The 24,669-nt window shown below is 37.7% G+C and overlaps 1 protein-coding gene across 3 annotated transcripts in view; it reads right to left on the bottom strand.

Moving 5' to 3' along the window:
- Window positions 1-24,669, bottom strand: part of Rabgap1l (RAB GTPase activating protein 1 like) — a 639,610-nt gene that overhangs the window by 462,961 nt on the left and 151,980 nt on the right. For all 3 annotated transcript variants that reach the window (XM_038349609.1, XM_038349603.1, XM_038349604.1), the window contains one exon: window positions 13,552-13,645. In XM_038349609.1, the coding sequence (XP_038205537.1) occupies window positions 13,552-13,645 (94 nt within the window). The remainder of the gene's footprint in view (window positions 1-13,551; window positions 13,646-24,669) is intronic.

Below are 24,669 nucleotides of genomic sequence, written 5' to 3'. Positions count from 1 at the left end.
AAAAATGTCTAAGTACATTTCCTTGAAGCTGAAGGAAATACTGTAAATTACTAATCATATAGAATATAAAGTTACAGAAGAGGGATTCAAAGTAATTAGATAAGCAAACCATTATTCTAACAATTCAAAAAAGGACCTACAAGTAAACTCATGCTTGACTGGTTTCTCAAGAAAGCCCTCTAACGTCTCTGAGTGATGATTCCGCAGTGTGATTTTTCAGAAGTCCTGCATACTCACTATCTACTTCTTCCCCACATTCATTTTCCAATTCGGTTCAGCAGGGCTGCGCTGTCCCTTCCCGACATCTTCCCATGTCACTAAGCTCAATGGGTATTTTCAAGCCCTCCAGTGTTGACTATTCATTTTCTTGACCTTTCACTGTTTCCCTAGAAATCAATGATAAAACCTTCCATCTTATCCACCAATGATTGCTTTTCTACTCTTGTCACCAGTAATCTAATTCTGTTGCTGTCTTGTGTACATGCATTATTACTCCATGTCTTCGGGGTACCTGGGGTTCAATGGCACCCTAAAATCAGTCATGTCCTCAATCTTCTCTCAAAATCGGATTGTTTTCCAAGATTACCTCAACTTCAGTGATTACCACCATATTCTATCCACACTAAAAATCTAGTTGGTACTGTTGATAACATTCCATCCCACAGCTCATCCCAATAATACACCTAAGAAATTGTATTTTCTTACCCTCTAACAAGCCCCTAAACTTTACTCACTATCATCACCAATTTTCTCTACCCTAAACTTCTGCAACAGCCTCCTAATATATATTCATTCTTTACAATACTTCTAGCATTGTAGGCCAAATGAAAAAAACAATAAACTTAATTAAACAATCTGTTAGACCAGACTCTGTATAATGATTTACCCAGAATTTTGAAACTTGAGGTCATACATATAAACATACTCATTTATACAGATGGATACACATATCTATTAAGGTTACTAGACAACAGTCCCAAAAACATTTCTGCTGTATTAAATAATTCAATTCAATCAACATTCTACTGCTACCTGATCCTCAGGCATTTGTTTGGTAAGGTATAATAAAAACCTTTATTCTCTGCCATTAAAACTCTAGACACTCTTTATCTCACAGGCTGATATTTCTAGAAAACTGCGTCACTTATAATAATATAAATTAACAATCTTTGCTGGTTTCCATGGATATATTACCACTAATTACAAATGGATGTGTGTGTGTGTGTGTGTGTGTGTGTGTGTATGACCATGGAAAGTTTAAATAAATTAGTTTTAAAAAAATTATCTTTTGGTTGTAAGTCTAACCTTTAATGGGAGGACTTACCCTTTCTGAGGAGTGGATGGGGGTTAGGTGGGGGGAGCTGGAGGAAAAGAATGGGAAGAAAGGAGGAAGGGGGAAATGTGGTTGGTATGTAAGATGACAAAAACTTTTGGAAGGAGGGGGGCAATGAGGGAAGGGGAGGGATATGGGAGGAGGGGAGGAGGTGAAAATTTGTAATAATAATAAAATATTTTTAAAAAGAAACAAACATGACCAGAGAATAAAAAGAAACTTTTGGATAAAAAACTTCTTAAAAAACATTTTATAACTATTGTGCAAGTAGGATGTGCGCACAAGTGAAATAGAACGATTTTGTAGAGTGGGTTCTTTCTTTCCTTCTGCTGAACCATATGGATTCAGCAGACCAAATTCATGTCCTCAGGCTTAGATGGCAAGCACCATACCTGCTGAGCCATCATTGACACAAAGTAACTTATTAAACTAATCAATGCTTTCAATATTTCTAGTAAAAAAAAAAAAAAAAGACAACATATAGCCATTGCTTGGATGGGACACTAAGAATGGCCATCAGGAAAAGACAACTAACCACAGCATGTGCTGAGTCTGCCCTATAATCAAGATAGATATCTAATACAATAACATAGAATTAGCATATAAACCAAATATATACTAGCTACACAATAATCATTTTCAAATTTTATTTTGTTTTGTTTTAGTGGCACTGGGGATTACACATACTAAGTAATACTCTACAACTAATCCAAAACCCTAATCCTTATAACAAAATATGTATACACACACACACACACACACACACACACACACACACACACACACACACACTTAGAGTTTAGGAGAATGCCAAAACAGTACCTTGGCACAGTTTTTAAAATTCTCATAAATGTAAAAATTAAAACTGAAATATCAAGACAGATATCAATAAGGAAATTTTGGAATTTCTACTCCCCACACTAGCAGGTCCTAAATACACAGAAGCTGCATACAAAATATAAGAAACTGGCACAGTGTTAGCCTAACACACACAAACTACAAGACAGAGTTCAAAAGAGAAAAGAAAGAAAAGAGGGAGGAGAGAGGAAGAAGAACAAAGAAGGGGTAAGAGGAACAGGGGGAAAAAGAGGAAAAAAATCAAGAAAATGGATAAATTGAAGTCATTAATAAGATAAAAAATATATATATTTCTATTAGATTTTTTTGTGGTTTTGCTGAAATTTTGCTGCAACAATTTCCAAAAAGGAACACATTAATATGAAAACTGAGAAAGCTATGTATGCTTACACTTAGTGATTTTTAATCTTACAAGTTTCCACTCAGCTTATATTTCATATTCCTGGCAATGTGCAAGCCTTCAATTAGGTTTAGAACACATTTTATACCAATTATGGTGATATACACTAGAATCTAGAATTTAGGAAGCTGGGGCAGGAGAAATAAAAGCTCAAGGATAGCATGGGCTACCCTAAGACCTAGACTCTAAAAATAAAAAGGGAAGGAGAAAAATTGGTTTTCCAAAACCATAAACTATAGAACTCTATGCAAAACATTATTTATCTTAGTCAATTTTTTAAAAATCATAAAAATCTATTAATCCCAAGACTTTAAACATTTCTAAACCTAGCCGGGGGGTGGTGGTGCATGCCTTTAATCCCAGCACTCTGGAGGCAGAGGCAAGAGGATCTCTGTGAGTTCAAGGCCATCGTGGTCTACAAGAGATAGTTCCAGTACAGGCACCAAACCTTGTCTCAGAAAAAAAAATTTCTAAACCTAAAAAAGAAGAATGTTAAACACGGAAATTCTGAGTATGATTATCTTTAGATTGCCAATCTTCTATAATAGTTACAATTTCCTAGGAAAATTCTATGCTTTTTATGTCTCTACTATGACAGAGCTTCAATAATAAATTCAAATGAAATAAAAGATATGAAATTTTAAAAATGTAGCAAGCTTTGTAAGGGGATAAAATCAGTTAGTTGTCTTAGTTCCTCAACAGTTCTCTTGGGTTCTTCTGAGGAATTTCTTTAATTCTAAAAGATGTCATTAATAAAATATTAATATTAATGTTTATCGATATCTAAAATAATATTAATTAAATATAAGTAATACATATATTGTTTTACTTTTTAAAAAATATATGTATATTGAATTTTAGCTGAGAAGTCTTCTCAATTCTATCACAGAAGTCTAGTTTAAAAATTGTTCTCCACTGTGCCCTGAAGTTCCATCTGCACTGGTGAGTGAGTGCAGACCCTGGGGCAACCTGCCCTGGAAGAGAGCACAGACCCCCTCCCCCCCAGCTCCCTCTGCAGGCTTATCTTTGTTTCTCACGTCCCTGCCTCTCCCAAGCCTTCCCTAGTGTTTTCAGGTGTCCTGCTCCTGTACTAAGGCCATCCACCCAAAGGGGTCAGACTCTGGCCTCCAGGGAGGTCTGAGGATGCCTGCAAGGGAGTGCGGGCTTCTTCAGATTGTGACGCAAGGAATAGGTCCTCCTCTGGCACTGGGGAGATCCAACCAGTTTCAGTCACAGCAAAGATTGGTCTAGGACACCAAGCGCCTCCTGGCTCCATTTGAAGGAAGAGATGGGCAGGCGCCAATGCAAGAACTCCTCCAACAAAATGAAAGGCAACATGTCATCACCACAATCCAGACATCCCGAAACAACAAGAAATGAACACTCTACCCCAGAAGATATAGAAGAAACCGACCTTAAACAGTACTTTATGAAAATAATAGAGGACCTTAAACAGGAGGTAAAAAACTGCCATAAAGAAATGGAGATGACAAACAAAAAGGTAGACGAAATAAATAAATCTCTCAAAGATACCCAAGAAAAACAAGAAATACAAGAAAAAGCAATCAAACAGGTAAGGGAAACAGTACAAGACCTGATAAATGAAATGGAGGTAATGAAGAAAACATAATCCGAGGGAACACTGAAAATGGAAACTCTGAGTAAACGAACAGAAACTTCAGAGACAAGTATTTCCAACCGAATACAAGAGATGGAAGAAAGAATCTCGGACTCTGAAGATACTATAGAGGAAATAAATTCACAGATTAAAGAACTAAACAAATCTAACAAATTCTTAACACAAAACATGCAGGAAATCTGGGACACCATGAAAAGACCAAACCTAAGAATAATTGGGGTAGAAGAAGGAGAAGAATTACAACTCAAAGGCCCAGAAAACATATTCAACAAAATTATAGAAGAAAACTTCCCCAACCTAAAGAAGGATGTTCCTATGAAGGTACAAGAAGCCTACAGAACACCAAATAGACTGGATCAAAAGAAAGCATCCCCACGCCATATAATAATCAAAACACAAAACATACAGAATAAAGAACAGATATTAAGAGCTGCAAAGGAAAAAGGTCAAGTAACATACAAAGGGAAACCTATCAGAATTACACCTGATTTCTCAATGGAAATCATGAAAGCCAGAAGAGCTTGGATAGATGTGCTACAGACACTAAGGGAACATGGATGCAAGCCTAGACTACTATGCCCAGCAAAGCTTGCATTCACCATTGATGGAGAAAACAAGATATTCCAGGACAAAAACAGATTTAAACAATACGTAGCCACAAATCCAGCCTTGCAGAAAGTAATAGAAGGAAAATCACAAACCAAGGAGACCAACAACGCCCACAATATCTCAGGCATCTAGCGACACTTCAACAGCACAACTAGAAGAAGGAAAACACACAAACACTACTACAAAAAAATGACCAGAGTTAACAACCACTGGTCATTAATATCACTTAATATCAATGGACTCAATTCACCTATAAAAAGGCACAGGCTAAGAGATTGGATACGAAAACAGGATCCAACATTTTGCTGTTTACAAGAAACACCACAACCACAAAGACAGACACCTACTCAGAGTAAAGGGTTGGGAAAAGGTTTATCAAGCAAATGGAACTAAGAAACAAGTGGGTGTGGCCATACTAATTTCTAACAAAGTTGACTTCAAACTAAAATCAATCAGAAGAGATGGAAAGGGACACTTTATACTCATAACAGGAAAAATCCTTCAGAATGAAGTATCAATCCTGAAGATCTATGCCCCTAATATAAAAGCTCCCACATATGTAAAAGAAACACTTCTAGAACTCAAGGCAGCCATCAAACCACACACACTAATAGTTGGAGACTTCAACACTCCTCTCTCACCAATGGACAGGTCAATCAGACAGAAACCTAACAGAGAATTGAAAGACTTAATGGAGGGAATGAACCAAATGGATTTAACAGACGTCTATAGAACATTCCACCCAAACAGGAAAGAATATACCTTCTTCTCTGCGGCTCACGGAACCTTTTAGAAAATTGACCATATACTGGGTAACAAAGCAAACTTCCACAGTTACAAAAAAAATTAGTAACCACCTGTGTCTTATCGGATCACCATGGATTAAAATTAGAATTCAACAACAATGCTACCCCCAGAAAGCCCACAAACTCATAGAAACTGAACAGTCAACTACTGACCCACACCTGGGTCAAGGAAGAAATAAAGAAAGAAATTAAAGTCTTTCTTGAATTTAATGAAAACAAAGACACAACATACTCAAACCTATGGGACACTATGAAAGCAGTGCTAAGAGGAAAGTTCATAGCACTAAGTGCCCACTTAAAGAAAACAGAGAAAGCACTCATTGGTGACTTAACAGCACACCTGAAAGCTCTGGAAAAAAAAAGAAGCAGACTCACCTAGGAGAAGTAGAAGACTGGAAATAATCAAACTGAGGGCAGAAATCAACAAAATAGAAACACAGAAAGTAATCCAAAGAATCATTGAAACAAAAAGCTGGTTCTTGGAGAAAATCAACAAGATTGACAAACCCTTAGCCAAACTAATCAAACGGCAGAGGGAGAACACGCAAATTAATAAGATCAGAAATGAAAAGGGGGACATAACCACAGACACAGAGGAAATTCAGACAATCATTAGATCTTACTACGAAAGCCTGTATGCCACAAAATTGGAAAATGTAAAAGAAATGGACAGTTTTTTAGATAAATACTATATACCAAAGTTAAACCAGGACCAGGTAAATGCTCTAAATAGTCCTGTTAGTCGCGAAGAATTAGAAACTGTATCAGAAACCTCCCTACCAAAAAGAGCCCAGGACCAGATGGTTTCAATGAGGAATTCTACCAGAACTTCCAAGAAGATCGAATACCTATACTCCTTAAGGTATTTCATAATATAGAAACACAAGAGTCACTGCCAAATTCATTCTATGAAGCTACAGTTACCCTGATACCTAAACTACACAAAGACTCAACCAAGAAAGAAAATTACAGGCCAATCTCACTCATGAACATTGACGTAAAAATTCTCAACAAAATACTGGCAAACCGAATCCAAGAACACATTAGAAAAATTATCCATTACGATCAAGTAGGCTTCATCCCAGAGATGCAGGGCTGGTTCAACATACGAAAATCTATCAATGTAATCCATCATATAAATAAACTGAAGGAAAAAAACCATATGGTCATCTCATTAGATGCTGAAAAAGCATTTGACAAAATTCAGCACCCTTTTATGATAAAGGTCTTGGAGAGATTAGGGATACAAGGGTCATTCCTAAATATAATACAAGCTATTTACAGCAAGCCGACAGCTAACATCAAATTAAACAGAGAGAAACTCAAGGCTATCCCACTAAATTCAGGAACACAACAAGGCTGTCCACTCTCTCCTTATCTCTTCAATATAGTGCTTGAAGTTCTAGCAATAGCAATAAGACAACATAAGGGAATCAAGGGGATTCGATTTGGAAAGGAAGAAGTTAAACTTTCGTTATTTGCAGATGATATGATAGTGTACATAAGCGACCCCAAAAACTCCACCAAAGAACTCCTACAGCTGATAAACTCCTTCAGTAACGTGGCAGGGTTCAAGATCAACTCCAAAAAAATCAGTCGCCCTCCTATACACAAAGGATAAGGAAGCAGAGAGGGAAATCAGAGAAGTATCACCTTTCACGATAGCCACAAATAGCATAAGATATCTGGGAGTATCTCTAACCAAGGAAGTGAAGGATTTATTTGACAAGAACTTTAAGTCTTTGAAGAAAGAAATTGAAGATGATACCAGAAAATGGAAGGATCTCCCCTGCTCGTGGATTGGGAGGATCAACATAGTAAAAATGGCAATTCTACCAAAAGCAATCTATAGATTCAATGCAATCCCAATCAAGGTCCCATTAAAATTCTTCACAGAGATTGAGAGGACAATAATCAACTTCATGTGGATAAACAAGAAACCCAGGATAGCCAAAACAACCTTATACAATAAAGGTACTTCTGGAGGCATTACCATCCCTGACTTCAAACTCTATTACAGAGCTACATTATTGAAAACAGCTTGGTATTGGCATAAAAACAGAGAAGTTGACCAATGGAATCGTATAGAAGACCCGGATCTTAAACCACAAACGTACGAACACCTGATTTTTGATAAAGGAGCCAAAAGTACACAATGGCAGAAAGAGGGCATCTTCAACAAATGGTGCTGGCATAATTTGATGTCAACCTGTAGAAGAATGAAAGTAGATCCATATCTATCACCATGCACAAAACTCAAGTCCAAATGGATTAATGACCTCAATATTAATCTGAACACACTGAGCTTGATAGAGGAGAAAGTGGGAAGTACTCTACAACATTTGGGCACAGGAGACCGTTTCCTATGCATAACCCCAGCTGCATAGACATTAAGGGCAACATTGAATAAATGGGACCTCCTGAAGCTGAGCAGCTTCTGTAAAGCAAAGGACATTGTCACTAAAACACAAAGGCAGCCTACTGACTGGGAAAAGATCTTCACCAACCCTGCAACTGACAAAGGTCTAATCTCTAAAATATATAAGGAACTCAAGAGACTAGACTTTAAAATGCTAATTACCCCAATTAAAAAATGGGGCGCTGAACTGAACAGACAATTCTCAACAGAAGAAGTTCAAATGGCCAAAAGACACTTAAGGTCATGTTCAACCTCCTTAGCTATCAGGGAAATGCAAATCAAACAACTTTGAGATATCATCTTACTCCTGTCAGATTGGTTAAAATCCAAAACACCAATAACAACCTTTGCTGGAGAGGTTGTGGGGTAAGGGGTACACTCATCCATTGCTGGTGGGAATGCACACTTGTGCAACCACTTTGGAAAGCAGTGTGGCGGTTTCTCAGGAAATTCGGGATCAACCTACCCCAGGACCCAGCAATTCCACTATTGGGAATCTACCCAAGAGATGCCCAATCATACTACAAAAGTATTTGCTCAACTATGTTCATAGCACCATTACTTGTAATAGCCAGAACCTGAAAACAACCTAGATGCCCTTCAGTGGAAGAATGGATGAAGAAACTGTGTAATATATACATGCTAGAATACTACTCAGCGGTAAAAAAACAATGACATCTTGAATTTTGCATGCAAATGGATGGAAATAGAAAACACTATTCTGAGTGAGGTAACCCAGGCCCAAAAAGATGAACATGGAATGTACTCACTCATAATTGGTTTCTAGCCATAATTAAAGGACATCGAGCCTATAATTCGGGATCGTTGAGAAGATAATAAGAAGGTGAACCCAAAAAAAAAGATATATTAATCCTCTTGGATATCGGAAGTAGACACGATCGCCAGGCAAAATTGGGAACTTGAGGGTGGGGCGGGACGCGGCCAAGGGAAGATGGGGAGAGAAAAGCGTGAAGGGGAGAATGGGGGGAGCTCGGAGGAATGGGATGCTTGGGATACAGGAAGGGTGGATATGGGAGCAGGGAAGCATATATCTTAATTTAGGGAGCCATCTGAGGGTTGTCAAGAGACTTGACCCTAGAGGGGTTCCCCGGTTCCCAGGGAGATGCCCCCAGTTAGTTCCTTGGGCAGCTGAGGAGAGGGAGCCTGAAAAGGCCAGTTTCTATAGCCATACTGATGAATTTCTTGCATATCACCATAGAACCTCCACCTGGCAATAGATGAAGAAAATGACTTAGCCCCACATTGGAGCACCGGACTGAGCTCCCAAAGTCCTGATGAGGAGCAGAAGGAGAGAGAACATGAGAAAGAAAGTCAGGACTGTGAGGGGTGCGTTCACCCATGGAGACGGTGGGACAGAACTAACGGGAGATCACCACCTCCAGTTGGATTGGGACTGATGGAACATGAGACCAAACCAGACTCTCTGAATGTGGCCGACGGTGGAGGCTGACAGAGAAGCCAAGGACAAAGGCGCTGATCTTTGACTCTTCTGCATGGACAGGCTCTGTGAGAGCCTTCTCAGCTTGGTTGATCACCTTCCTGGACCTGGGGGGAGTTTTTGGACCTTGGTCTTAACATAGAGTAGGGAGCCCCGATGGCTCCTTGGCCTGAAAAGGGAGGGAAGGGGGGTATGGAGGGAGGGGAGGGGAGGGAAGGGGAAGGAAGATTGAAGGAGATGGAAATTTTTAAATATAAAAAAATAAACCAAAATAAATAAATAAATAAATAATTGTTCTCCATATATGAGGTTCATCAGTTGGTAAGGACCTGATCAATGCATACAATCAAGCGACATGTTTATTTTGTCCCTATACCCAAGTTACTGTACCAAAAACAGTAAAAGCATCACCATATATAGTGATACCTACCTGTAGTTCAGCACGTGGAGCACTAAAACTGGCATACAAACATAAACACTGTCTCAACTTTTAAAAATTGCTTTTTAAATGAAGGTATTACTCAAGAGTAGAATGTTTGCCTGGATTTAACCATAACTGCCAAAAAAATTATATGCAAAAGTAAATATTTAAAATATCAATAAGAAAATCTGAAAAGAATGTGTAGGTATTTTCTTGATTTCAGTGACTACTAAAGCTGGATGGGTGGAAATATGATTACTTATTGTCAGTTTTCTATTTTGTATATATTCAAACTTTCCACTGGGTCTATAATATTTGCAAAAAGCATTTATATATTATAATACGATTACTGTTTTAAATGTATGTTTGCCTTTATAACATGATAAAGTATAAACTAGCTCACATGCCATCTAAATCATCAATGTCCACTGAGTCCTAACAAATATGATTAAACAAAAAAGACACTGAGTAAGTGAGTCAGTGGTTAATGGTTTTAAATTAAATGGTTTTTAGTTGGTTAAAGGTTAAGTTAACTGGTTTAATGTTATAAAACTAAAATAAGAGCCAAAACAAAAACAAAAAATACAGATATATAAAGCATTCGTGGAGTTGAATCAATGTAAACTTGTAAGAGGAATAACTCATGCATGGATACTTTCAATCAATATTCAATAAATAGATTTTATTTTTCCTCTGATGGCTAAGTTGAGTATCTTTTAAAACTCAGAAATTCATCTGGAAATATTTAGAAATTTTTGCCCCTATTTCTTATTTCTTCATTCTGTGCCAGAAAGCCATATGTCTACCTTTACATTGCAAGTGCTGACAATTAATTCAGCAAACCCTGAAATCAGATACTGTGTCATCCAACTTTACGCTTTATTTGTAAAATTGTTTTGGATGTTATAATCAATGTGTATTTCATATAAATTTTAGGATCAGCTTAGTAGCTATAAAATACTGAAGCTTTCCTGACAAGATAGGTTACTTAGGAAACAGCTTCATTATCACTAATATTGATCCTTTTATTCCATGAGCTCTTTGAGTGCTTCAAAGCAGAGACAGCAGTTGGCTAGATTTCAACGTAAGTGTTTCATGGCTTTTTTGTTTTATATGTTTTGTATGTTTTATGTCTTCTATCTCTGACTTTTCATTGCTAATATAAATAGAATAAATAGTATAAGCAGAATTAGTGTTCACTTTATATTCTGTAAGATTGTAAAATGAAGCCAAGAGTAGTGGCACATGGATAGCATTAATCCCAGCACTCAGGAAGCAAAGGCAGGCAGAAATCTTTGAGTTCTAGGTCATCCTTGTCTACAAGCCAACGCTATATGGTGAGGTTCTATCTCAAAAAGAGAAAAAAAAGAAGTATATAAAAGAAAAGTTAGGTTTTGTTATTCTGCTTGTTTTATACAAACCTTTTGATTTTTTAAAAATGAAAATTATGTCTCTGAAAATTAGATACTATTTTATATCTTTCTTTCAAATATTCATTGCCTTTTCCTTCTGTAAGAAAATTACATGAGAAAAAATGAGAGTAACTAACCAATAACTGATTTTACTTAAGGCCCATTCCATAAGATGTAACCCATACAACGCTGCCTGGATGACCAAGGATCTGAGACTAGCTCAGGGACCTAGGATAAAATTAAATAGTACTGGAATGAAAAAATAAATATATAAGAAAGGGAGGGAGGGAGGGACGGAGGGAGAGAGGGAGGGAGGGAGGGAGGGAGGGAGGGAGGGAGGGAGGGAGGGAGGGAGGGAGGGAGGGAGGGACAGAAGGTTGGTTGTGATAAAAATCACTCCTAATGGCATACTCATAGATCAATGCTTTGCTTAGCCATCACCAGAAAATCTTCCTCTACAGCAGATGGGGAAAAAATATACAGACCCGCAACAAGACATTACACAGAGTGAGAAACCTTAGAACACAAAGCCTTAAGTAGGATCCTTCCTATTCCTCTGCTCAGATATCAGGGAACCCCATGGAAAAAGAGGAGAAAAGAATGTGAAGAACCAGAGGGGATAAAGGATACCATAAAAAAAAAGCCTCTCAAAATTAACATGAGTAAAGTTCAGAGGAATTCACAGAGACTGAAGCAACATATGCAGGGCCTGAATAGGTCCCACTGTTTATATATGACTTCCAGCTTACTGTTTTTATAAAATTCCTGAATGTGAAAACAAGTAGGTCTCTGATTTGTGTGACTTATCTTGGTCTCTTTCCTGTCTGTTGGTGTGTCTTGTACAACTTCAATGTGATAGTTTTTGTCTTATTTATCTTGTTATTTTTCTTCTGGTGATGATATGGTAACTTAACAATTTATTTTCATATACTGACCCACACTTGATTACCCAAAATAAACACCACTTTTCTGCTTTACCTTCCTTTTTCTTATACAACACTGAATTCGATATGCTCTTACTATTGTTGGGCACATGTTCATAAGGCATATTTGACTACAATTTTGTTACAATATTTTAACTTGGTATTGTGATCAATGTATGTTAGTGTCAAAGTAAAAATAAAATAATTACTTAAATTCAATTACATTAATTGAAAATAATTACCCCCATATTCTGAGAAAGGCTTATAAAGCTTAACAGTCCACCTTTTATAAATATTTGATAGAATTTTATAATTAGGATTTAAGCTTTCTTTAAGAAAAAAAATTTAACCCAGCACTTGGGAGGCAGAGGCAGGCGGATCTCTGTGAGTTTGAGACCAGCCTGGTCTACAAGAGCTAGTTCCAGGACAGGCTCTAAAGCTGCAGAGAAGAAACCCTTGTCTCGAAAAACCAAAAAATAAAAATAAAATAAAGTAAGAAAAAAAAATTTAAGCAGTGTTGGGCAATATAGCTTAGTTGGGAGAATGGCTGGTTAGACTAAGTCCCACACTGCATGAACTATACCACCTGGTACACCAGTGATGCTAAATAGAGGAAGAGGAATGAGAAGTTCATATTATCCTCGGCAACATTTAAGATCAGCTTATGAAACACCTTCTCAAAAAAAAAAAAAAAAGGAACGGAAAGAAAATTATATTAATAAAAAAAGTAATTTGATGATACCAAACCATTCAGGTTATTTCATTTCGAGTGAACTTTGGCACTTTAGACTTTTCCCAGCATTTGTTCATTTCACCTGGCTTTCAAAGTTTGTGTGGGAGAAATAACTTCTGAAAGGAAATAAACAGAACCCATACTGGGGGAAGATCTAGAAGGCCAACATGAAGGGCACCAATAAACCACATTTTGATTTTTATGTTATTAAATATATCAAGGGTCTATGTATTCAGCTAGTAAAGGCCCTTGCTGTGCAATCCTGAAGACCTGAGTTTGGTACCTAAAACATATACAAAGATGGAAAGAAAGAACTGGATCCACAAAGTTGTCTTCTGAGCACCATACACATACACACATACACCCTCACACACACTATCATACATATAAACACATTAAATAATTTAAGATATATTAAGATATTAATATAGCCATTAATATTAGTTTGAAATTTTATTTACTGACAAATTTTTAATTAGTATAAAAATTAACACTAAATATGTAATTATAAATTTTAAATAAGAAAAATAAATTCTTACCATCTTCCTAACAATTCTCCCCAAGAATAGAGGATCTTCTCAGGACAGTCTTTTGACACATCACCTGTTCCACTTGAGAGCTCATTGTCACTCTCTATAGGAAAAAAAATACACATTATATAAAATGTAAGAACTTTCAAATCATAACCCATAAGACATGGCTATGTATCTACAAAAGGGAACACTAGTGCCCAAATAAATTGTCGAATAGTTTTATGAAAATTCTCATCTGCATATAAGACTCTAAAAACAGTTATATTAAGTAGACTTATCCAAAGACAATAGTTTAAAGCAAGTTGTTATATTAGAAGATGGCAGAGTGAGAGGTGTTGGGTCTCATTCCTTCCCTCAAATAGTTCATCTACCATATTAACTTGAGAAAACACTTGAGATGCCCAATTAGCAAATAACTAAACAAAACCCGAATGGACAGGGTATGAAGGCAGTCTCAGCTCCCAAACGCCACTCCCTTCTCCCTTTTCCACATGGCACACAGCGTTGGAGAGGGTTACCCAGGTGCCCACAATTTCTGGGGAAAAAAAGAGAAAAAAGAAAGAAAGAAGGAAGCCAATTTCACAAGATGCTCAGAGGCTCTCTGACTAGAGCTGAATAAAATGCATAGCATGGCCACCAGATACATAGAAAGAAATGAAAACACAGTACGTAGATAGTGATGATACTCTTATGTTTCCTGACCATCCTGTAACACTTATCAGAGACAACGCCAACACTGGCCCCATAAAGATGTTATGTATAAATTAAAACAAAATAAACATTTGAAAAAGCCAAAGATTTTGTAACAGGAAAAATTTACACCCTGGTGAAAAGTGCTGAGAATAAGGACTGGTCAGTGCTCAGCTCCAGAAGATTTCACAGACACCATAAACCTGGCTCAGGAACATAGATGAAGAAAAGGGGGGAAGAAAGAATGTAAGAGCTGCCAGAGGTGAAAGAATGCTGAGAGCGGCTGTTTTTCTGGAAGTGATGAGGCTGATGTGCAAATGATCTCACAGTAGCTGGTAGCTACCTACAGAGGCTCTGAAGAACACTAAACCAACCACCATTTCACCATGGATGGAAAGGGGTACATGAGATAGAGAAAGGGAATATTAATGGACACGATCTATCTAAATATAAAAGGGATTTGGCATAGAACTAAGGAAGGCTACCAAGCATTGTCCTAGTAATAAAAGGATAGTTTGAATAAAAAATTGTCTACTGAGACAAGTACCAAGATTTACCATGCTGCTCCAAATTGGAAGCAGCTCCAAAAAAGGAATCTATGTGAAAAACAGAACTTCTGAAGATACTACAAAAGACAATAAGCCAGCATAAAATAATTCATAGCTGGGATATACAAAACATTCATTTAATTAATAAAGGTATATTTGGGCAGGCTAAAAGACTTGGACATAGCCACTCAAATTCAGAAAAATCAAAACATATGTACATACAGAGAAAAATGCTTAACTATTTTAAAGTAATAACAGATAAGAACTGGGGGCTATTTTCTTCGAAATCTGAGCACAGCTCTGTGTAATGGAGGTGAAGACAAGAGTATGACCCACTCTGTAAGAGCTCGCATACACAACTTAGAAGTTAATAACAAATTCATCACAACAAATAGAATGAGGTTTTATTCTAAAGCTAAGCAAATTAAAGGTTCACTGGTATCCAGAGGAACAGTGAGTGCTAGCACAAACCACTGAAGATTCAGTACTACAGTATCCAAAAGAACCAACCACATAAACAACTATCCCATATAATCCTACATTACCACAGAAAATTAGGCACTTTTGAGAAAAGAGGCTATTAAAATTTACAGTGAAAAACAGACTATACTTAGCTTATATCAGGTAAAGAAATAGAAGTCCTACTTAACAGATTTGTAGTAAGTCTAAGTACTCATAACCTGGTATTCAATTAGGAAGTACATAAGACAACACCATCTTATTCTGATCCACAGGAAATAAGAGTATGTGAAGATTCCAAAGTATTTGATAACACTGTACATGCTAAATTCAGAAGATAAAAAGGGAGAAAAAACAAACATTCATGGACATCTTACATTTTGAGTATAATAAAAATCAAAAGTACTGTGATAAAAGAATTATTTGGATTCTTATTAGTCTTGGTGGTAAAGGAATGCCTAAGCATGAAACAAAATAAGATACAACAAAAATAAGGAATATATCTACCTATAAGTGTAAAACTTCAATTAATGCATAAAAGTTTCCAACATATTGTAAGTGGTTATTTTTTCAAACATAATACAATTTTACTAATAAATAAAGTATAACCCTCTAGAAATTGAGCCAAGACAAGAAAATAGTACAATACATATATATAAAATATAAGCACTCAATGAAAATAATAAATAAAACTTCACTGTAATTTTAAATGCAAAATACAACAAACATATTGACTAGTTAAATTGTAAGAATACAGACAAAAGTATAGAGGAATCAAACAGAAGGTCAATGGAAATGGGAGGTAGCTTAGTGATAGACCATTTGCCAAACAAGTGTGAAGCCCTGTGTTTAATCTCCAGCCCTATGAAAACTAGTGGGGAGTGGAGGGAAAGAGAGGAGAACAACAGCGAGAAGAAAAGGGAGAGGAGAAGAAGGGGGAAAGAATGGGAGGAGAGAGGAAGAGAAAGAGGAAAAGTGAAGAATGGGGGAAAGGAGGGAAAGAGGCTCATATTTAAGCAATAGCATTCCTTTATGGGTGAATGCATATAGTCATGGCTGCTCTAAGTGATGAAGACAATGAGTGTTCGGCAATAAACAAGACATCTATAGCACCCCCTCTAAGGCTCAGGGGACATTACAGAATAGGGACAGAAAAGAATGTAAATGCAAGAAGTCAGGGAGAAGGAACAGGAAATCCTACTTCATGGGTATGATACAGCTATCACAACCACGAACTCACAGCAGCTTGCAATTGCCTGCACTGGGCTTGCACAGAAATGAGCCTGTTAACAGCCAGGAATGGATGAAGGAGCTCAAGGGTCCCTACCCCTTCCAGCTGAACTACTGGCTACAGATATATTCTGAGATAGAGAAGTGGTTGTCTTCAGTTGTATATCCACTACTGAACCCATCAGGATCCCATGAGTACTACACCCTTAACTACACAGCCCAGGTTAAACCCACTGGATCTCAAAGCAAAACAAAAGACATGGATTGAAATGAGATTCCCCTCGTATTGGTGAATACGACTAATAATAAAAAACCTGTTTTGGCCAGTGGTAGAGAACAGAAGTAGGCAGGGAAGAACTAAACTGAATGCTGGGAGAAAGAAGGCAGAGTCAGAAGTAGAAGCCAGAGAGCCACTGCAGAAGACAGACCATACTGAAACTTTACTGGTAGGCCACAGCCTCATGTGACACACAGATTAATGAAGATGGGATAAATTAAAATGCAAAAGTTAACTAAAAAGAAGCTAAAGTTAATGGGCCAAGGAGTGATTTAATTAATACAGTTTCTGTGTGGTTATTTTGGGACTCTGGGCAGCCAAGAAATGAACAAATGAAGGGCAGTTGGAAACACATTAGCAGCCTCTTACTACAATGGATGTGAGGAATGAACTTGTAAGGAGGCAAGGTGTTGCTAGAAATACAAAGAAAATCTAGAAAAGCTGGACAGTGATGATACACGTCTTTAATACCAGCACTCAGAAGGCAGAGGCAAGAAGATCGCTGAAATCTGAGGCCAGCCTGGTGTTCAGAACAAGCTCCAGTATAGTCAAGGTTTCAGACAAACGCCGTCTTAGAAGAAAAGAAAAAAGAAAAAAGAAGACCTAGAAAAAGTGGAGGAAAGTAAGCACAATGAATTATATACTGGGAAGAAATTATAAAAGAATAAATTTAATTAATAAACATTAAATAAAAAGCATGTGTTTATCTAAATCCATATTATATTTGATCCAGGAACTTCCACTTTGAGAATCATACCTTCCAGAAACACACACACACACAGACCAGAAAAAGATCCACTGTAAAAAATTTTTTGTGACAATGCTTGTAATAATAAGAAATTGAAAACTAATGAAAATCTATTAACAGAAGTACTATTAGATAAACTATAGCATATTTGTTAAAATTAAATGGAGAGAAACCCAAAGCAATTCCACTAAAATCAGGAACAAGACAAGGCTGTCCACTCTCTCAATATCTCTTCAAAATAGTACTTGAAGTTTTAGTAATACCAATAAGACAACAAAAGGAGATCAAGGAGATTCAAATTGAAAGGAAAGAAGTCAAACTTTCATTATTTGCAGATGATATGATAGTATACATAAGTGACCCCAAAAACTCTACCAGAGAACTCCTACAGCTGATAAATGCCTATAGTGATGAGGATACAACATCAACTAAAAAAAAATCAATAGCCATATTATATATAAGTGATAAGCTGAGAGTGAAATCAAGAAACATCGTCTTTCACAATACCCACAAATAACTTAAATTATCTTTAGGTAACACTAACCAAAGAAGTGAAAGCCCTATATGACAAGAACTTTAAGTTCTTGAAGAAAGAAATTGAAGAAGATGCCTGAAAATGGAAAGATCTTTCATGCTCTTGGATAGGTAGGATCAACATAGTAAAAATGGCAATTCTACCAAAAGCAATCTATAAATTCAATGCAATCTCCATCAAAATCGCAACATAATTCTTCACAGACCTTGAAAGAACAATAATCAAATTCATATGGAAAAAAAGACAGGCTAGCCAAAACTATTCTATACAATAAAGGAACTTTTGGAGGCATCACCATCCCTGACATCAAGCTATATTACAGATCTACAGTAATAAAAACAGCTTGGTATTGGCATAAAAATAGAGAGGTTGACCAACAGAATCAAATCAAAGACCCAGATATTAATATACACACCTAAGAACACCCAATTTTTGACAAAGAAGCTAAAATTATACAATGGAAAAAAGAAAGTATCCTCAACAAATGGTGTTGGCATAACTGGATGTCGACATGTATAAGAATGCAAATAGAATCATATCTATTGTCATGCACAAAACTCAAGTCTAAATGTATTAAAGATCTCAATATAAATACAACCACAATGAACCTCAGAGATCAGAAAGTGAGAAGTAGTCTTCATGCATTGGCACAAAGACCACTACCTAAATATAAACCCTAGTAACACAGACCACTGAGAGCAACAATAAATAAATGGGAACCTCCTGAAAACTTAGAAGCTTCTGTAAAACAAAGGACACAGTCAATTAAGACAAAACGCCAGCCTACTGAATGGGAAAGATCTTCACCAACCCCACATAAGACAAGGACTAATCCACAATCTATAAAGAATTCAAGAAATAGATATTAAAATGCTAAATAACCAAATTAAAAAATGTGGTACACAAACTGAACAGAATTCTCAACAGAAGATCACAAATGGCCAAAAGATACTTAAGGAAATGTTCACATCCTTAGCCATCAGAGAATGCAAATCAAAACACCCTGAGATACCATCTCACACCTGTCAGAATGGGCTAAAATCAAAACATCAATGATACCGCATGCTGGAGAGGATGTGGAGTAAGGGGGAACACTCATCCATTGCTGTGGGAATCAAACATTGTACAACCACTTTGAAAATCAGTATGGTGATTTCTCAGAAAATTGGAAATCCCCTACTCAGGAATCTAGAATACCACTCTTGGGAATATACCCAAAAGATGTTCAATTTTTCTACATAACCATTTGTTCAACTATGTTCATGGCCGTATTATTTGTAATAGCCAGAACCTGGAAACACTTAGATGTCCCTCAACTGAAGAATGGATAAAGAAATGTGGCACATTTACACATTAGAGTACTACTCAGTGATAAAAATCAATGACATCTTGATTTTGTATGCAAACAGATGGAATTAGAAACACTAACCTGAGTGTGGTAACCCAGATCCAAAAAGATGAATATGGCATACACTCAACTCATAAGTGGATACTAGTTATAAACAAGGGACATTTGATCCTATAGTTCATGATCCTAGAGAAGCTAAGTCATAAGGTGAACCCAAAGAAAAACATTTAATTACAGACTAAGTAGCAGTAAATGGAAGTTAAATATTTGAAAGAAATAAAAGAATTTAATCAAAGAAGACATGGTTCCTAGTTTGCTGTTCTGTTGCTGGGATAAATACTATGACTCAATGCAAGTTGGGGAGAAAAGGGCTTATTTCATCTTATCTTTCAAGTAACAGCCAGGCAGAAAACTCAATGTAGAAACCTGGAAGTAGGAACTGAAGCAGAGACCATGCAGGAACACTGCTTGCAGGCTCTCTCCAGGTTAACATTCGGTGACTTCTCTTCTACAGTTAGGCCAACCTCTACAGGTATGGTACAACCCACAGAGGCCTTGGCTCTCCAATATCAATTAACAATAAAAATGCCCCCCCAGTAAGTGCCAACAGGCAAATTTAATGTCGACCCTTCTTCAATTGAGTTCTCTCATCCCATTTTTGTGAAAATGACAACCAGGATTAGCCATCACAATATAGAAAGGCTTATACTGAATATTTTCCTTTCAAAAAGCAATCTTACTGTAGGTTCATTGTTTTATAGACATTTCCTCATTTAATCATATGTATCACTCAAAGAGTTCGTCCCACTCTGCAAAGAACAAAACTGCTGCACAGTAGGGTTAGTAATTTGTTCAAGGTTTCTCTATAAATGACTGACATAAAGATAGAGTTTAACCTTAGCTGGAATCCAGAGTTAAATATTCTTTTTCTTATAGTTCTCTATAATACATTTTATAAAAGAGGCTATACTTGGCATTTAGAAGATACCAGTATGTATGTCAAGTGCCAAATTCTATTAAACACTAAGATCCAGAGAAAAAAAACTAAAAAGCAAAGCCTTTAAGGCAGCATGACCATAAACACACTAACAATCTGGGCCAGAGATCAATATCACAGGATGCAAAAAGTGTAATTTCCTTTTGTCTAAAAACAGTGATATTAAAATTTTAGTAACTCCAAAATGTGCACCAGCCTTATCTCTTTGCTGCAAAATTTATAATCATGAGTTTCTAAATACTTATTGACTGACATGCTAGGGAGAAAGAAGTGAAATTTTGTACTGTATAAAGTAAAGCAAAATTCTTAGATTAATGGCAGACAAACGCAGAGGGGAAAAAAAAGTAAAATGAAAAGATAGAAGACCAAAGGACAGCAAAACATACAGACAAGATGTCAGCAAGTAGAATGACAGAGAAAACACAAATACAAAAATTGGTTTCCTATCCCATCTGTATGTCCTAAAGTTTTGGCTTTCTCTTGAAACACAGGTTGGGGGTTACTCTTTCCAAACTATGCTAACTGTTCCCCATTTTAGGTTTATTGCACTGAAGATAAGTGGAATAAAAATGCCATCAATGGTAAATTATATAAATGGTTTAAACTTTCCTCCATAAGAAAAACATGGAGGAAAAGTCAATACAAACAGAGAAAAACATGTACCTTTAAAAAAATTTAGTAATCGAATCCCTGATCCTGTGCACTGACATTCCATCTGAACTGGTGAGTGAATGCGGACCCTGGGCAACCTGCCCTGGAAGAGAACACAGACCCCCTCCCCCCAGCTCCGTCTGCAGGCTTGTCTCTGTTTCTCCCGTCCCTGTCTCTCCCAAGCTTTCCCTAGTGTTCTCAGGTGTCCTGCTCCTGTTCTAATGCCATCCACCCAAAGGGGTCAGACTCTGGCCTCCAGGCAGGTCTGAGGATTCCTGCGGAGGGGTGCAGGCTCCTTCAGATTGTGCTGCCAGTTTCGCTATGTGATATTCCATCCAGCCCTGCCCCACCTTGCCCTTTTGTCTGGGCAGCGACCCTGGGCTGCCTGGAATCCCTGATCCTGCACTGGCATCCCATCTGAACTGGTGAGTGAATGCGGACCCTGGGGCAACCTGCCCTGGAAGAGAGCACAGACCCCCATCCCCCAGTTCCCTCTGCAGACTTATCTCTGTTTCTCCCGTCACTGACTCTACCAAGCCTTCCCTAGCGTTCTCAGGTGTCCTGCTCCTGTTCTAAGGCCATCCACCCAAAGGGGTCAGACTCTGGCCTCCAGGCATGTCTGAGGATTCCTGCGAGGGGGTGCCGGGCTTCCTTCAGATTGTGCTTCCAGGTTCACTGTGTGGTATTCCATCCGGCCCTGCCCCTACCTTGGCCCTTTTGTCTGGGCTGCGACCCTGGCTGCTTTGGAATCCCTGATCCTGTGCACTGGACATTCCATCTGAACTGGTGAGTGAATGCGGACCCTGGGGCAACCTGCCCTGGAAGAGAGCACAGACCCCCTCCCCCCAGCTCCCTCTGCAGGCTTCTTGTCTCTGTTTTCTCCCGTCCCTGTCTCTACCAAGCTATCCCTAGTGTTGCCATGGTGTCCTGCTCCTGTTCTAAGGCCATCCATCCCAAAGGGGTCAGTCTCTGGCCTCCAGGCAGGTCTGAGGATTCCTGCAAGGGAGTGCGGGCTTCTTCAGATTGTGACGCAAGGATAGGTCCTCCTCTGGCACTGGGGAGATCCAACCAGTTTCATTCACAGCAAAGATTGGTCTAGGACCACCAAGCGCCTCCTGCTCCATTTGAAGGAAGAGATGGGCAGGCGCCAATGCAGGAGCTCCTCCCAACAACATGAAAGGCAACATGACATCACCACCACATCCAGACATCCCGAAACACAAGAATTGAACACCCTACCCCAGAAGATAGAGAAAGAAACCGACCTTAAACAGTACTTTATGAAAAAATAGAGGACCTTAAACAGGAGGTAAAAAACTGCCATAAAGAAATGGAGATGACAAACAAAAAGGTAGACGAATAAATAAATCTCTCAAAGATACCCAAGAAAAACAAGAAAAAGCAATCAAACAGGTAAGGGAAACATTACAAGACCTGATAAATGAAATGGAGGTATTGAAGAAAACACAATCTGAGGGACGACTGGAAATGGAAACTCTGAGTAAACGAACAGAAACTTCAGAGACAAGTATTTCCAACCGAATACAAGAGATGGAAGAAAGAATCTCGGACTCTGAAGATACTATAGAGGAAATAAACTTCACAGATTAAGAACTAAACAAATCTAACAAATTCTTAACACAAAACATGCATGAAATCTGGGACACCATGAAAAGTCCAAACCTAAAGATCATAGGGGTAGAAGAAGGAGAAGAATTACAACTCAAAGGCCCAGAAAACATATTCAACAAAAATTATAGAAGAAAACTTCCCAACCTAAAGAAGGATGTTCCTATGAAGGTACAAGAAGCCTACAGAACACCAAATAGACTGGATCAAAAGAAAGCATCCCCACGCCATATAATAATCAAAACACAAACATACAGAATAAAGAACAGATATTAAGAGCTGCAAAGGAAGAAGGTCCAAGTAACATACAAAGGGAAACCTATCAGAATTACACCTGATTTCTCAATGGAAACCATGAAAGCCAGAAGGTCTTGGATAGATGTGCTACAGACACTAGGGAACATGGATGCAAGCCTAGACTACTATGCCCCAGCAAAGCTTGCATTCACCATTGATGGAGAAAACAAGATATTCCAGGACAAAAAACAGATTTAAAACAATACGTAGCACAAATCCAGCCTTGCAGAAAGTAATAGAAGGAAAATCACAAAACCAAGGAGTCCAACAACGCCCACAATAAACTCAGGCATCTAGCGACCCTTCACCAGCAACAACTAGAAGAAGGGAAACAACACAACTCTACTACAAAAAATGACCGAAGTTAACGACCACTGGTCATTAATATCACTTAATATCAATGACTCAATTCACCTATAAAAAGCACAGGCTAAGAGAATGGATACAAAAACAGAGATCCAACATTTTGGCTGTTTACCAAGAAACACACCTCAACCACAAGACAGACACCTACTCAGAGTAAAGGGTTGGGAAAAGGTTTATCAAGCAAATGGCCCTACGAAACAAGCCGTGTGGCCATACTAATTTCTAACAAGCTGACTTCAAACTAAAATCAATCAGAAGAGATGGAAAGGGACACTTTATACTCATAACAGGAAAAATCCATCAGAATGAAGTCTCAATCCTGAATATCTATGCCCCTAATATAAAAGCTCCCACTTATGTAAAAGAAACACTTCTAGAACTCAAGGCAGCCATCAAACCATACACACTAATAGTTGGAGACTTCAACACTCCTCTCTCACCAATGGACAGGTCAATCAGACAGAAACCTAACAGAGAATTGAAAGACCTTAATGGAGGTAATGAACCAAATGACTTAACAGACTTTCTATAGAACATTCCACCCAACAGGAAAGAATATACCTTCTTTCTCTGCAGCTCATGGAACCTTTTCGAAAATTGACGATATACTTGGTAACAAAGCAAACTTCCACAGTTACAAAAAAATATTAGTAACCACCTGTGTCTTATCGGATCACCATGGATTAAAATTAGAATTCAAACAACAATGTTACCCCCCAGAAGCCCACAAACTCATGGAAACTGAACAGTCAACTACTGACCCACACCTGGGTCAAGGAAGAAATAAAGAAAGAAATTAAAGTCTTTCTTGAATTTAATGAAAACAAAGACACAACATACTCAAACCTATGGGACACAATGAAAGCAGTGCTAAGAGGAAAGTTCATAGCACTAAGTGCCCACTTAAAGAAAACAGAGAATGCGCTCATTGGTGACTTAACAGCACACCTGAAAGCTCTGGAAAAAAAAGAAGCAGACTCACCTAGGAGAAGTAGAAGACTGGAAATAATCAAATTGAGGGCAGAAATCAATAAAATAGAAACACAGAAAACAATCCAAAGAATCAATGAAACAAGAAGCTGGTTCTTGGAGAAAATCAACAAGATTGACAAACCCTTAGCCAAACTAATTAAACGGCAGAGGGAGAACACGCAAATTAATAAGATCAGAAATGAAAAGGGGGACATAACCACAGACACAGAGGAAATTCAGAGAATCATTAGATCTTACTACAAAAGCCTGTATGCCACAAATTGGAAAATGTAAAAGAAATGGACAGGTTTTTGTAGATAAATACTATATACCAAGTTAAACCAGGACCAGGTAAATGCTCTAAATCGTCCTGTTAG

The sequence above is a fragment of the Arvicola amphibius genome, chromosome 12 (assembly GCF_903992535.2).
Source record: "Arvicola amphibius chromosome 12, mArvAmp1.2, whole genome shotgun sequence".
Lineage (NCBI taxonomy): Eukaryota > Metazoa > Chordata > Mammalia > Rodentia > Cricetidae > Arvicola > Arvicola amphibius.
The sequence above is the reverse complement of the archived record's forward strand: the minus strand, read 5'-3'. Positions and strand labels throughout refer to the sequence as shown.